At 49.4% G+C, this 13,358-nt stretch overlaps 3 protein-coding genes across 7 annotated transcripts in view; 2 read left to right on the plus strand and 1 right to left on the minus strand.

The window, feature by feature from the left end:
• The window catches only part of TAF8 (TATA-box binding protein associated factor 8), a 28,390-nt gene extending 22,452 nt beyond the window's left edge, over positions 1–5,938 (minus strand). For all 5 annotated transcript variants that reach the window (XR_013441262.1, XM_036101824.2, XM_036101804.2 and 2 more), the window contains exons 1-4: positions 5,878–5,938; positions 4,935–5,091; positions 1,442–1,540; positions 1,049–1,111 (exon numbers count right to left, since the gene is read on the minus strand). Coding sequence is in view for 4 of the 5 variants with exons in the window: in XM_036101824.2 (XP_035957717.1) it covers positions 1,049–1,111; positions 1,442–1,540; positions 4,935–5,091; positions 5,878–5,922 (364 nt within the window). In the remaining variant the exon portion in view is untranslated. The remainder of the gene's footprint in view (positions 1–1,048; positions 1,112–1,441; positions 1,541–4,934; positions 5,092–5,877) is intronic.
• Positions 5,939–7,206: 1,268 nt separating this feature from the next.
• CCND3 (cyclin D3) overlaps positions 7,207–13,358 on the plus strand; it is a 90,564-nt gene continuing 84,412 nt past the window's right edge. Inside the window, exon 1 of the mRNA XM_036102096.2 lies at positions 7,207–7,332. Coding sequence (XP_035957989.1) covers positions 7,327–7,332 — 6 coding nt within the window. The 5' untranslated portion in view covers positions 7,207–7,326. The remainder of the gene's footprint in view (positions 7,333–13,358) is intronic.
• The window catches only part of MED20 (mediator complex subunit 20), a 174,495-nt gene continuing 168,413 nt past the window's right edge, over positions 7,277–13,358 (plus strand). The window contains exon 1 of the mRNA XM_078055337.1: positions 7,277–7,332. Within this exon, the coding sequence (XP_077911463.1) occupies positions 7,289–7,332 (44 nt within the window). The 5' untranslated portion in view covers positions 7,277–7,288. The remainder of the gene's footprint in view (positions 7,333–13,358) is intronic.

A 13,358-nucleotide genomic window follows, 5' to 3' on the forward strand; every position in this document is an offset into this window, starting at 1 on the left:
ATGCCACTTAGGTAGGTGAGTGGGTGGCCGTGACAAGTTAACTACATAAGGGAGCATGCTGAGGAACTAAGGAAATTGGGTGGGCTAGTAACTCTCTTTCCACAGAACCCAGATGACAAAGACAAACCCTGAGCCAGGCAGGGTTAAGTCAGGGCGGGCTAAGGAAAACAAGAAAGGATTAAAAATGGCCCTTTCCACTGCTACTCTGAGAGAATTTCTTAAAAAGGTGCCAGCATGAAAAGAGTGGAGAGAAAAAAATCTAGTATATTCACCCCAAGGTCCTACAAGCCCAAACTAGTTACTCCCAAGTCAGTTTATGGCACTCAGTTTATCTAAGGGAGAAGTCATCAAACTTTTGATGTAAAGGGACAGAGGAAATATTTTAGGTTTTGCCAGCCATATAGTCTATTACAACTACTTAACTCTGCCATTATAGCATGAAAGCCACCACAGATAATAAGTAAACATGGCTGTTCCGGGGCGCCTGGGTGGCTCAGTCGTTAAGCATCTGCCTTCGGCTCAGGTCATGATCCCAGGGTCCTGGGATCGAGCCCCACATTGGGCTCCTTGCTTGGCGGGAAGCCTGCTTCTCCCTCTCCCACTCTCCCTGCTTGTGTTCCTGCTCTCACTAGCTCTCTCTCTGTCAAATAAATAAATAAGATCTTTTAAAAAAAACCAAACAAACATGGCTGTGTTCCAATAAAACTTTATTTACATAAATAGGCAGTAGGCCACATTAGGCCTCCAGGCCATAGTTTACTTGACTGAAGAAAGACTGAGACCTTTCACATTTTTCAAACAGCTCTCTTCTGGGGCTAAAGCACAAGAACCATAGCAACACCTCAGAAATGGTTTACCCTTCTGGTGACTGAACTTCGCACCCTAATCCTATTAACCTAAATAAAGATCCTATTGCAGGTAGCCCCAAATAATGGAAGGGAGCCCACAATGGGAAGTAGCTACAAACCGATCCTTGCCCTATTCAATGAAGTCATTCCACAACCATTAATTGAGCACTTACTGAGTACCTTGGTTCAAAGTCACTTACGGGCAGTGATGACCATCCTCTGAGACCGTTTTGCATAAGCAGGGAGGGTGTCCACATTGAAACCTAAGAAATAGGAGAGCAAAACTCACTGCCCAGACCACTGGCTATTGAACCCGGAAGGGGGAGTAATACTGTGGAGAAAGAGTGGAGACCCCCGACTTGAGTGCTCTGCTGCCACTCAAAAGCAGCTCCAGCAGAATCCCCCAACAGGAAAGTAGGAGGTCTCTTAAATAGGTTCACAGGAACCCTCTCTCAAGCTAAAAGCAAACCAGGAGACTCATGAGGGAACTCAAGAACACTCGGTGGACAAAGCTAACTCCTGGGGACTCTTCTTTCTCTCGTAACTTCCAAGTCAGCTGCACTGGAGAATTGGAAAACTGGAGGGGTACTCACCCATCTCAACAAGCGTGACCACGATGTCTGACAGTGTGGGCTGCGTCCTGGCTGTGTGCTCACAGTAGGACTTGGCACTCCTCCCGATTTCTGAAATGTCTAGCAAAGGATCAAAGGCATAAAGTCTTAGTCTCAGGCCCCAAAAAGTTAAGTACAGAATTATCATTAAGAGCCAGCAATTCCACTCCTAGGTATATACCCAAGCGAACTGAAAACAGATACTTGAGCACCAATGTTCATTGCAGCATTATTCGCAATAGCTTAAAGGTGGAAACAACCCAGTGCGCATCCACAGATGAATGGATAAACAAAATGTGGTCCCCACATACAATGGAGCATTATCTGGTCTTCAAAAGGAATGAAATTCTGATACAGGCTACAACATGGACAAACCTTGAAGATGTTATACAAAGTGAAATAAGTCAGACATGGAAAGTCAAATATTTTAAGATTCCACTTACCTGAGGTATCTAGAAAACAGAAAATTCATAGAGACAAAAGGTGGATTTGAGGTTACCAGGAGCTTGGGGGAGGGAGGGATGGGGAGTTAATGTTATGAATACAGTGTTTCTGTTTATTTTTTATTTTTTGAAAGATTTTATTTATTCATTTGTCAGAGAGAGAGAGAGCACAAGTAGGGGGAGTGGGAGAGGGAGAAGCAGGCTTCCTGCTGAGCAGGGAGCCCGATGTGGGGCTCGATCCCAGGACCCTGGGATCATGACCTGAGCCCAAGGCAGATGCTTAACGCTGAGCCACCCAGGCGTCCCACAGTGTTTCTGCTTAGATGATGGGAAAGTTCTGGAAATGGATAGTGTTGACAGTTGTTCGATATTGTGAATGTATTTAATACCACTGAATTGTTCATTTACAAATGGTTATGTTGGTAATTTTATGTTATGTATATCTTGCCACCAAAAAAGGAGGAGAAGGAACAAGTTTTGTTTCTTCTGTCTGAAGCTGAACTTCTATTTAAGAGTTACTGGGGCGCCTGGCTGGCTCCGTCGGTGGAGCATGTGACTCTTGATCTTGGAGCTGTAAGTTCAAGCCCCACGTTGGGAGTAGAGATTACTTAAAAATAAAATCTTTTTTTTTTTTAAAGATTTCATTTATTTATTTGACAGAGAGAGACAACGAGAGAGGGAACACAAGCAGGGGGAGTGGGAGAGGGAGAACCAGGCATCCCTCTGAGCAGGGAGCCCGATGTGGGGCTCGATCCCAGGACCCTGAGATCATGACCCGAGCTGAAGGCAGATGCCCAACAACTAAGCCACCCAGGCGCCCCAGAGATTACTTAAAAGTAAAATCTTAAAAAAACAAAAAATGTTATGCCAAAGTCCTTCAGGGAAAAGGAGGGGCATGAAACTGGGCTCCATAAATGGGCTTCAGAGGTGGATGGGCAATTCCATGAAAACTCTGAAATTGTGCTGAATTTTACATACAGAAAAGCCTTCTTCTGGGGATAGGTCCACAGATTTCATCAGATACAAAAGGAGACCCAAAAGGTAAGGATCCCCTGCTCTAGAAGCCCTGATGGTTCAGGAGTTAAAAGCAAGTGGTTACCACTACCCTGGGCAAGTCACTAGTACTGGCTTCCATACCCGAAAATGGTGGGCGGCATCTGTTTACTGTGGGGAAAATCTAATTAGAATCCTGGTAGAATGTCTTAGAAACAAGCCAGGTAGCAGTTAAAATATTTTTACCCATTTGGCTTTTTCTTTTTTCTTTTTTTTTTTTTTCTCAGCAGGTCCTAGGATTTCAAAGGATATGTATAAGAAATGTAGAAAAGAGTATTCAGAGACTTTGCTCTGAACCCAGTCTAAGACTGGAGTTCCTAGAAACTAAGTGACCATAGACAACAAACACAAAAACTCTGCCTGATGCTTAAAACTAATGCAAATCCTGAAACGTTGATATCCAGAGCTCTTGACAACACGGAAGTGCTCAAGTCTCAGTGAGACCCCAGCTTAAGCCATCTATCCTTGGTATTCCTTGGAACGAAGTGGCAGACTTTTATACTATTTTCAAGCCTTTCAGTTTCAATATTCACAGCTTTCCAACACGACTATTTCAGCTCCATCCCCCCTCAGTGGCAACTATTTCTTCTGAGAGAAAAAAGGCCTTCTTGTCCAGTGGTATCAGAAAGAACTGCCTCAACCACGAGGACCTTTAAACTCTGAATTCCAAGATCTTTTCAATAACTGAATTCTTCTCTGATGGGAACTATTAGTCCATTCTTTTAGGACAAAAGTTCTCCAAGTGTGGTCTGGGAATCCCCAGGCAGCCCTGAAATCCTTCCCAAAGTCCAGAGGCCAAAACTATGTTTATAATGAAGTGAAGACATTGACTTTTTTACTCTCATTGTCTCATGTAGTTTTCCAGAGGCCATGTAGGCTATGATGATATCATGGCCCTGACAGATAATGGAATGTGGGCTTATGTATGTTTACATTTAAAATTTTTCTCAATTTTATTTCCTAATGTGGCAAAAATCACTCTATAGAAAGCCCATGTAGACAAAACTCCTCAGGACCCTCAATATTTAAGAGTCTAAAGAGGTTCTAAGACCAAAACATTTGAGATCACTGCTTTGGGAAAACATCTGGTATTTAAAAGTTCCGAACATCAGTTGCAGAGAGTCACCTCACCTCAGACCACGTCCTTCCTGGGGCAGCCCACATCTAGTGCCTGATCGAGAACTGAGTACAAAGGCAGAGCCTTTTCAACCTGATGTGGCGTACTCTGAAGGGCAACAAATTGCTCCAGAGCTCCCCACTGAGTTAGCCAACTCTTTCTTTGGCCTACATTGCAGTTAACTTCTCCCTCTGCCTAAGCCTTTTTCTCACTTTGATTTGTAGGTGTTGATCCCTCAAGAGACAACGTAAGTAACCCCATCTCTCATCCCATCCTACCTTCCACCCTCCGCTCCAATAAAACCCAAGCAGGGAAATACATTGCACAAGCAGAAAAGCCTATGTGAGACCATTCCAGGCTCCTACACCTCAACCTGTTTCAAGTTTGTTTCCATTCTATAAAATTTATTTGCCCTCCCTCTTTGTATCACATGCTATAGCATTTGATTACCCAATGTGTAGCATCCATTCATGGGAATTAATTGTGATGCTGCAACAAAACTATAACTTCTTTGAGCTCAGACGACAAACAGCCACAACAGCAACTACAAGTCATCAAGAGCTTACAATGTTCCTAACATCAAATGTTTTACATATGCACCTCACTTATCCTCACAACTCCATGAGATACAAATTATTATCCTACTTCACGAATAAGGAAATTGAGGTTCAGGAGGTTTAGTGACTTGCTCAAGCTATGAAGTTGCAGAGCGATGACTTACACCCACATCCATCTGATTCTAAAGCCTGTAAGTCACTTTACTATGTCCTTCTTTTTCCTAAATCTTAACACTATCAGATTGCAGAACACAGAAAAGATGTTTGGTTGACTCGAAGAAGCCCTATTGTTTCCTGGTACTTACAGCTCTGCAGCATCTCTGTCAATGTTTCCACGGATGCTTTCTCAGCACTCTCGAACCCTGCCTCTGTCAACAAGGAGCTCACAACCACTTGAAGGGTTCGCCTCCGGGCCAGATGGTAGTTGTCAGCAGGGTTAGTGGATTGTTTACTTCCTGATCTCTGCGAATCAACAACCCATTAAAAAAAAAAAAAGATTTTCACCCATAGGACAAGGGTGCAATCAAATAGTTCCCATATCATCAATGGCAAGCAAAGGTTCTTTCGCTAAATATTTATCAGTGCTTAATAAAATATGGTAGCCCCTGCTCTTTAGACTTATAAATCCTGGCCAGCTGAGTAATAATCGAGTACCCAAGGGGCTCTAAATACCAAGGAGCTACCTAAAACTTCAAATTCCAATAACACAAAATGTCTGCTTTTTACTTTCTATTTTAGCACATTATCAAAATATATACTGAAAAAACATGCATGATGGGACTGAATTCATGCCCATCTCCCAGAAAACAATGATCTCTCTCTTGTTCCTCCCACCTCCACACCATTTCTCTAACAAGAAAAATTAAAACACCACCACACGATGCTGAGCAGAGGAAGCCAAAGGACAACCGCTCAGAAAAGTAGGAAAGCTAAATATTTTGAAACGGGAATCCCTCCCAACTTCGGCTGGCCAGTAAGAACGCGAAACCAGCCTTTTCGGACCAATCAGGAGGTGTTCCGGGTTCCCAACCCCCAACAGGGAAGGAGCCAATCAGTACACAGGTCCACCAACTCAGGAGGCCGTAGCCAAGTCCCAAGGAGGGGGGCATGTACGGCCTGAAAGACGCTCCTCCACTCGGAGCTCATAGTGGGGCTGGATTTCCGGCTATGAGCTTGTTGCCCACACTAGGGTGAAGTTACAGAATGCCCAGACTTTCTCGCCTTCGGCCCCGCGCCTCCCGCCCTTACCGTTCCGGAGCCACCAGCCCCGGCAGTGGCCGCCGTGTCGGCCATCTTGCTCTGGCGTAATGTGCGTGAGCGCAGGGCAGTATGGGACTTGTAGTCGCCGAACGGGGAGGGGCGGCGAGGGGCGGGGCGGCGTGCGCCCCTCCGAGCTTTCCTAAGCCCAGGCGGTTGGGGGGGTGGGGGGGGGGGTGTCTGAGGACCCCGGCTCACGTGACCTTCAGTGAGTGGTAGGTTCTTGGGCCCCCAGTGAGCCTCGGAATTGGCTTGGAAGATGCGCCCTCGGTCTCACACCTATTTCTAGATGAAATCGTTTCTCCTAAAGAGCACATCCCTGGAACGCTCCAAACTTGCCTGTTGTTAGCAACACCTGGCTGGGTCCCGCTCGGTCCCGGTGACTCCCTCAATGGGGAAGGGGCCTGGGAATCCATATTGTGAAGCTCTCCAGGTGATTCTCCTGACCTGGAAATTTGGGGAAACCTTATTTTGTGCTCACGGCCCCGCAGCCCGCCAATGGTCCACTTGAACTAGAGCCTACCGACCAGCTAGCCCAGGTCTTCCGCTGCATCCCGCTGCCTTCTCGCCCTCTATCCGCAGGTATTTGCGGGGCGAGCAGGCGGCAGGAAGCTGTCCGGTTCCCGCCTCACTCCCAGGGCGTTGCGTCCCCCGGGTGCTTGTGCCCCGGGTCCCCCATCAGCCGCTCTGGGACGGGGTTCTCCGTGCCGGGACCGGAGACCGCACCGCGCCTCATTCGGTTCCGTTTGCGGGTGCCTGGGAGGGCGCAGACGCTGGCTTTGAATCCTAACACTTGCAGGCGTGGGACTTCGGGCACGTTACTTAACCACACTGTGCCTCGGTTTCCTTGTGTGTGTGGGGGGGGGGTGTGAAACCGGGGTGGGATTGATAGAGAAGAAAATGAGCTAATACACACAAAGGGTCTGGCACAGTGCCAGACGTAGAGTAAGCGGTCAAGAGACAGCACCTAAAGTTGTAGTTTATTTCCTGCGCGACGCGTGAATGACTGGCGAACGCCCAGAGGTCAGAGATCTGGGAACCCGCGCCTCGCGGGCCCTGCAGGCGCACCTGGGCCTGGGGGCGTTCCCCGCCCCCTCACCTAGGGCACTTGGGTCGGGGTCTGCAAGGCGAGCCCCGGGCGGCCGGGGGAGGAGTCGGGGCCCAAACTTTAGTCGAGCCGAGCACCCAGCCCCTTTGTCTCCCCCGCCCCCTCTTCCCCACTTCCTGCCCAGCTTTAAACTCGGGATCCGCGGCGCAGCGCGGACTTTGTAAACACGCGGCGCCCGCGGGGGTGGAGACCGTTTCTGTTGGGGCGCCTGACGGAGGCGTGCACGCCCCTCCCCACGGCTGGAGGTTGCGACCCCCTACCTCCCCAAAGACAGAAGTCAGAGGCGACGGGAGAATGAGGCCACAGTCCGTGCTTCGGGGGGCTCACCTGCTATGGAGGTAGGCTTGATGGCTGAAGAAGCCTAGATAGGTGGGGTGTCAGCCTCTCCACCCTTCGCTGGGACTCCCAAGTTCAGGCTGGACGCCTGGGGTGGTGGTCAGAGTTGGGTCGGTTAAGGGGGTCACCGCGTCCTCATCACCTACCCGTTGTCCCTCAAAGCTCGGCTCACTTTCTCTCCCAGTGAGCTGTTCTGCACGTAGTTGAAGAGCAGAGACGCCCCCAAAGCCCTGAGCCCTGTCCCCACAGCCCCTCTCCAAGCTGACCTAGAAGCCCAGTGGCCTCACTGGGTTGTCGTCGTTCTTCATACCTCAGAGATAGGGATGGAAGGCAAGCAGGAAGGCAGAACCTATGTGGGCAGGGAGCATTCGAGTCCTCCTGCCAGCCAGGGCAAAGAGAAGAGGTCAGAAGACAGGACTGGAAGGAAGGACCCCTCAGTGTTTGTCCCTCTGGTGTCTGATGGGCACACAGGCCTCTTCTGTGTCTTTTAATGTATTGCCAAGAAGAGTAACTGAGGAAATTGGTTGCTGTTGCTAAGGGAGCATAATGGTTTCATCTGCAAACATTGAGCACCTATTATGTGTCTGGAATTTGTGGGATGCTGAGGGTGCAATGAATAATGTTATTCATCTACAGCTAGTGTGGGTCATAGAACAACAGAGATAAAGTGCCAAATTGGTCTGGCTATAGCAAGACTCCAGAGAGAAGAGGACTTTGGAGTTGGATTCTGGGTGATGGAGAGTCACTAGGCTGGAAGGAAGTGGAAGTGGTAGGAAGTCTTTGGGGGCCACTTGCTCATTCCACAGAGTTGTACTGAACCCTGACTCGTGTTGGACCTTGGGATACAATGAGGACCCTGAAGGCATTCCTGCTCTCTTTAACCTGATGTCTAGGCATGAAGAAGAGGTGGGAATGAACAGGATAAAGTCAGGGAAAGGCAAGTTTCTGGGCTGGTCCCTAAGAATCCAGAAATTCCCAGCTGCATGCAGCTGGGAGTCCACTTGAGGGTTATGTGACCATCCACACAATGTTGGGGTACCCATTCCTCACCCTTGGACTTTGGGATTGTTTCCGCTGTTTCCTCTATGCCCCCCACCTCGGTTCTCTTGGGGACCAGACATGCATGGGTGAAGAGAACTAGATCTCCCGTCGTGTTCCTGCAGATTCTTCTCTTTCAATTCCTGGGCTCCTTGGAGAGATGACTGATACAACACTTGATGAATTCATTCACCACCTGTTAGCTATGGCCATACTCCGCACAGGCTAGATGTCGGGGACACAATGGTAAACAAGTCAGAGCTTCTACTCTGCTCGGAACTTCCAATCAAAAGCATCTCTGAGAATTCCCGCAGGATCCTAGTCCTTGAGACCATGACCACCTTGGTCCTTAGTGCCTCCTCTTTTTTGTTTCCTTCCCTCAAGTGTTCAGAATACCAGCTAATGCTTATTTAGTACTGTCAGGCACCCTTCTAAATGTTTGGGGGGTAATGTCTCATTTAATTTCCCTAAGTCCTATGAGGTCAGCACTAGGATTATCTCATTGTATAGACAGAAAAGCCTAGGCACAGAAGAGGTAGGTCATTTTTTTAAAGAGTACACCAGAAATAAATGGCAGAGCTGAGATTGAAACCCAGGTCACTTGACCCGGGAGACCCTGTTCTTAAGCACTAGGCTAGCTTGCCTCCCTGACTGACCACACAGAATGTCCACTTAAGCCAAGGACTTAGGAGTTTTCCGAAAGGACCTGTGTCTTGAGTGGTAAAGGGGAGAGAAACTTTTTAGCTGAGTGTGGGTGCTGGTAATGGTTTACATGGAGCCCCAGTAGGTCTGGAGTAGGCTTGTAGGACTGCACTGAGCTGGTATCCTTTCCTTAAGGCCGTGTGTGTGTGTGTGTGTGTGTGTGTGTGTGTGTGTGTGTGTGTGTTTTCTTGAATAAGCCTCACTCACCAAGAGGAACAAACTGCAGTTTGATGCAAGGAAGAAGGCGACATGGATGTGATGTACCAGACTCTGGGGATGTGGGAGATCAAGACACCTCATTTGGTGGGGATCTTAGCAAAGATCTTCCTATTTTAGATTCCAAAAGGAACAGTCCAACCTGGTAGCTGAGTAAGGAAGATGGTCAAGTAGTGGAAGCAGTCTTAAGATGTTCGCTTCTCTTGCCCACAGATGCTGCATCCCAAAGCTGCATCTGTGTATCTGACCCCCTCCCTCCAGGCAGGCTGGGACTTTGCCCTGGATGTGAGCCAGGCCACAGGGCGGACCGGAGGCTCCAGGGACTCCAAGCCGCTTTTCCATTACCTTTCTGAAACTCTAGGTTTTCTCAAGAGATCTCTGCACAGACCTGGGGAGGCTGAAGTGGTCCCCCTCTGCCTGCAGTCAAACCACCTTGTGCATCTGTCTTTGAGAGAGAGGCCTGTGCTGGGGGCGGGGATGGGTGTTGAGGCTGGCAGTTGAGGGTAAAGCGTGGCCACACCAAGATAACAGGTAAGCAGGTTGTGAAATTCAGAACTATATAGACCTCCAGGCCACTCTTCTGCCATGCATACTTTCCTCCCTTGTCATCGGGTGGGGTGCAGTGGAACCCTTGGCATGCCCCAGCCCCCTGCCTCAGGCGCTTTCTTGGCTGGGGAAAACAGGTTGTACTCTTGAGAAACCACAAGAGGAAGTTTAGGGAGGGCTGGGGGTGGGGAAAGTTCTGGGGCGCCTGCCAAGTTTCCCTTTCTCTGTTCAGCAGGAGGTATGTTTATTTTGGTGTGTTTCTCTTACCCTCAAAGACATTTAAATTTTAAACCCTCTGAGTTTCAAAGAGCTGTCAAGACCTGCCCCATTACAGTGGTGGTGGTGGCTGGAGGCACGGTGGGGATGGGGGTGGAGGGGGTCTGGCCAGAGATTGGAAATGAGACCAGAGCAAGGTACCCTTTTGTTGGATTTCACCTGGCATTCACACTGCTTGGGAAAGGCTGCATAACTCCAGAAGGTCTTCTTTTCTCCTTTTCTTCTCTCTCTTCCCCAAAGCACCCCCTCCAGCCTTAAACTCAGATAAATGTGCTTATAATGGTCACTTGGGAGCTGAATGATGCAGCCAGGAGCTGTCTCAAGTGTTTTACTGGCCTTACCTCATTTGGTGCTCATCACAACACCAGGTAGTAAATATCCCTATCCCTGATTTACAGATGAGGAAACTGAAACCCAGAAAGGCTAAGAAACTTCCCCAAGGTCACACAGCTAGTAAGAGGCGGAGCCCAGATTTGAACACTGGTATATGTGACTTCAGAGCCTGTGCTCTTGACATTTAAATTAACCCCCAAATCAGAGCATCAATATATATCAGACCTGAACAGTATTATATCATATCAGACCCTGAAGAGTAGGAGGTTTGAGATCCAAAGACGTTTTTAAAATGATGTTGTTAGGGGAAGGGTGGCTTACATAGAGAATCAGAAGGGATTCTTTGGAAGTTAATATATTAAAAAAGGATCACCAAGTGAAGAAACGATGCCGTGGGTAAACGATTGGCGTCAAATTCTGGACGGTTGAAGCAAATGGAGAGACTTAGGAGGGATATTATAGCTGTGTTCAAATATTTGAAAGGTTGCCTTTGGAAGCCCCTAGGTAGGGGGTGGTGGTGGGGAGACTGGGGGGGCAGATTTCCAAAAAGCATAAGAACTTTCTAACAGATAGTTGAAGAAGTGAGTTCCTCGTCTGAGGGAGTCTAGAGCACATGCTTAGGAGGGGCTTCTGCTAATGGGAGGACCTCAAAGGCGCTTCTACCTCTAAACCTCCCATGTGATTATTCACCTGCTTCCCCCTTCCGGGTCCTCCCTTTGCTCCCTCCGCTCCCCAGCCCGTGGCAATCCCCGTCTGTCCACCAGGTGGGGCTGTTGCCCAGTGTGTTGTCCATGGGCCGCTAGACTGGGTGAAGAGCACCATCTGGTCCTTTAGTTGCCAGCTGGTTTCATGGGGCCTCTGCCCCACCCCATCCCCAGTTATCTACACGAGCACCCAGGGATCCACTTTTGACCCAGTGCAACCCCCACAAAATGCTCTCTTAAGTCTCAGACCCTGGGGCCCCTCCTTCCCGTAGGGGCCCCTCCCTCCCACACCTTCTTCTCCCCTTCCCTCCCACACCTTCTTCTCCCCTTCCCTGACCTTCCTTTGCCCTTGAGATAGAAGGACCTGTGTGTTGGGAGCAGAGGGCCAGGTCAGCAGCCCTTGTGGGCATGGCCTTTCATAGCCTTCAAAGACATGACACCATGTTGTCTCCTTTAAGAGGCCTCAAAACTGCCCCTCATTTGCCCTCAGCGGCCAGTTCTCCCACCCTGGTTCAAAGTCCATGTGTCTGTGTCTGTGTCGTGTCCCCCCCCCCCCCCCCCCCGCGCCTGGGTGGCTCAGTCGTGAGCGTCTGTCTTCGGCTCAGGTCATGATCCCGGGGTCCTGGGATCGAGCCCCGCATCGGGCTCCCTGCTCAGAGGGATGCCCGCTTCTCCCTCTCCCACTCCCCCTGCTTGTGTTCCCTCTTTTGCTCTTTCTCTCTCTGTCAAATAAATAAATAAAAATCTTTAAAAAAAAAAAAAAAAAGGAAAAGAAAAAGAAAGTCCCCCCCCAAAACGGCCACTCCTAAGGGGAGAGAGCAGAGGCCCAGGCATTGTCTAGGAATGAGGGATAGGAGATGGGCTGCTTGGGGCCCCCTCACACTCTTAGAAAGGCACAGATCCCCTGCCCCCCCACCTGCCCCCCAGCAGGCTTGCTTGTCTGAGTAGGAACAGAGAGTGCAGTTCCAAGCCCCGTCACCAGAGGGCCCTGTGGAGGGCAGGCCCAGAGAAAGAGGCCGTAACTAGTAGTGTTCCAAACCTTTCCTAACTCCTGTCTTCCCTTCTAACAATAAGGCAGGATGCCCATTTTATAGATGAGCAAACCAAAGCACCAAGGGTTAAGCAGTTGGCTTCCATTCACACAGCTGGTCAGTGGCTGAGCTGGAAGTCTGACTTGGACGTTTGGCTGTAAAATTTGTGTGTGTAACCGCTGATTCGTGCTTTCTCTCATGGAGTGGTCAAGACAGCCAGTGCCTAGGAGACAAACCACTCTGGTTTGAGACTTAGCTTGGTTCCTTCCTGCTTGTGTGAAACTGAGTTTCCTCATCTGTCAGGTGGGTGTAACTCCAGTCCCTACCTCACCGGGTCATTGCGGGGATTCGTAACGGCTGATATTCTTTGAAATATCCTCTTTTTTGTTCACTTGGCATTTTTGTGAGGGCGGCACTATTGTTATGTTTTTACAGACAAGGAAACTGAGGCACAGAGTGGTTACACAGTGTAAGGGGCTGAGGTTTCAGAGTCCACCCTCTGCGCTGGGCGTGTGAGATTCATGCACGCAAAACCCTGCCAAGTGCCAAACAGGTCATGAATCCTTATAAGTGATACCTCCCCCGTCCTATCATGGTCCTAATCATCTTCTAGCCGGAGCTGCTTGAGGTGGGCATGGGGGCTATCCCCAAACCAAGAGGCAGCCCTGGTTTCTTTCCTCACCATCCTACCTATGACTCCCATTTCATCCTTTTTTCTAAAATAAATACCAGCCCACAAGTTCTGGCCTGTGGTCAGACAGTTGGACAGAATATTTGAAATTGGGACTGTCCCAGAAACTCCCAGTTCTGGCCCCAGCTTTGTCTGCTCCAACTCGCCCTCCCTCCTGTCCTCTGTTCTCTTCCCCCAGGCTGCTCCTCCTGCCCCTCCCCTGGGGGCCCTGAGTTCTGGGAAAGGAAGCAGGAGGGGGCCTCAGATGCAGACGTCGGGCTCCAACTTAGTCTCCAGCTGGAAGTGTTGGACGCACTGGGAGGAGGGGCCGGCCAGCCAGGGGGAGAGAGGGTGGGGGTACAGAGGGCCCCAGGCTGCCTGTCCCCAGGAAGGCATCTATCCTTCATAGACTCTTTCCTGAGCTCACTCCTGGGAGCCGAGCAATTCTGTCTGGATAAGACCCAGGGGAGGGTTTACTCCTCTCTGGCAAGTGCCTATCACAGGCTGACTTT

Source organism: Halichoerus grypus, chromosome 9 (genome assembly GCF_964656455.1).
Source record: "Halichoerus grypus chromosome 9, mHalGry1.hap1.1, whole genome shotgun sequence".
NCBI lineage: Eukaryota > Metazoa > Chordata > Mammalia > Carnivora > Phocidae > Halichoerus > Halichoerus grypus.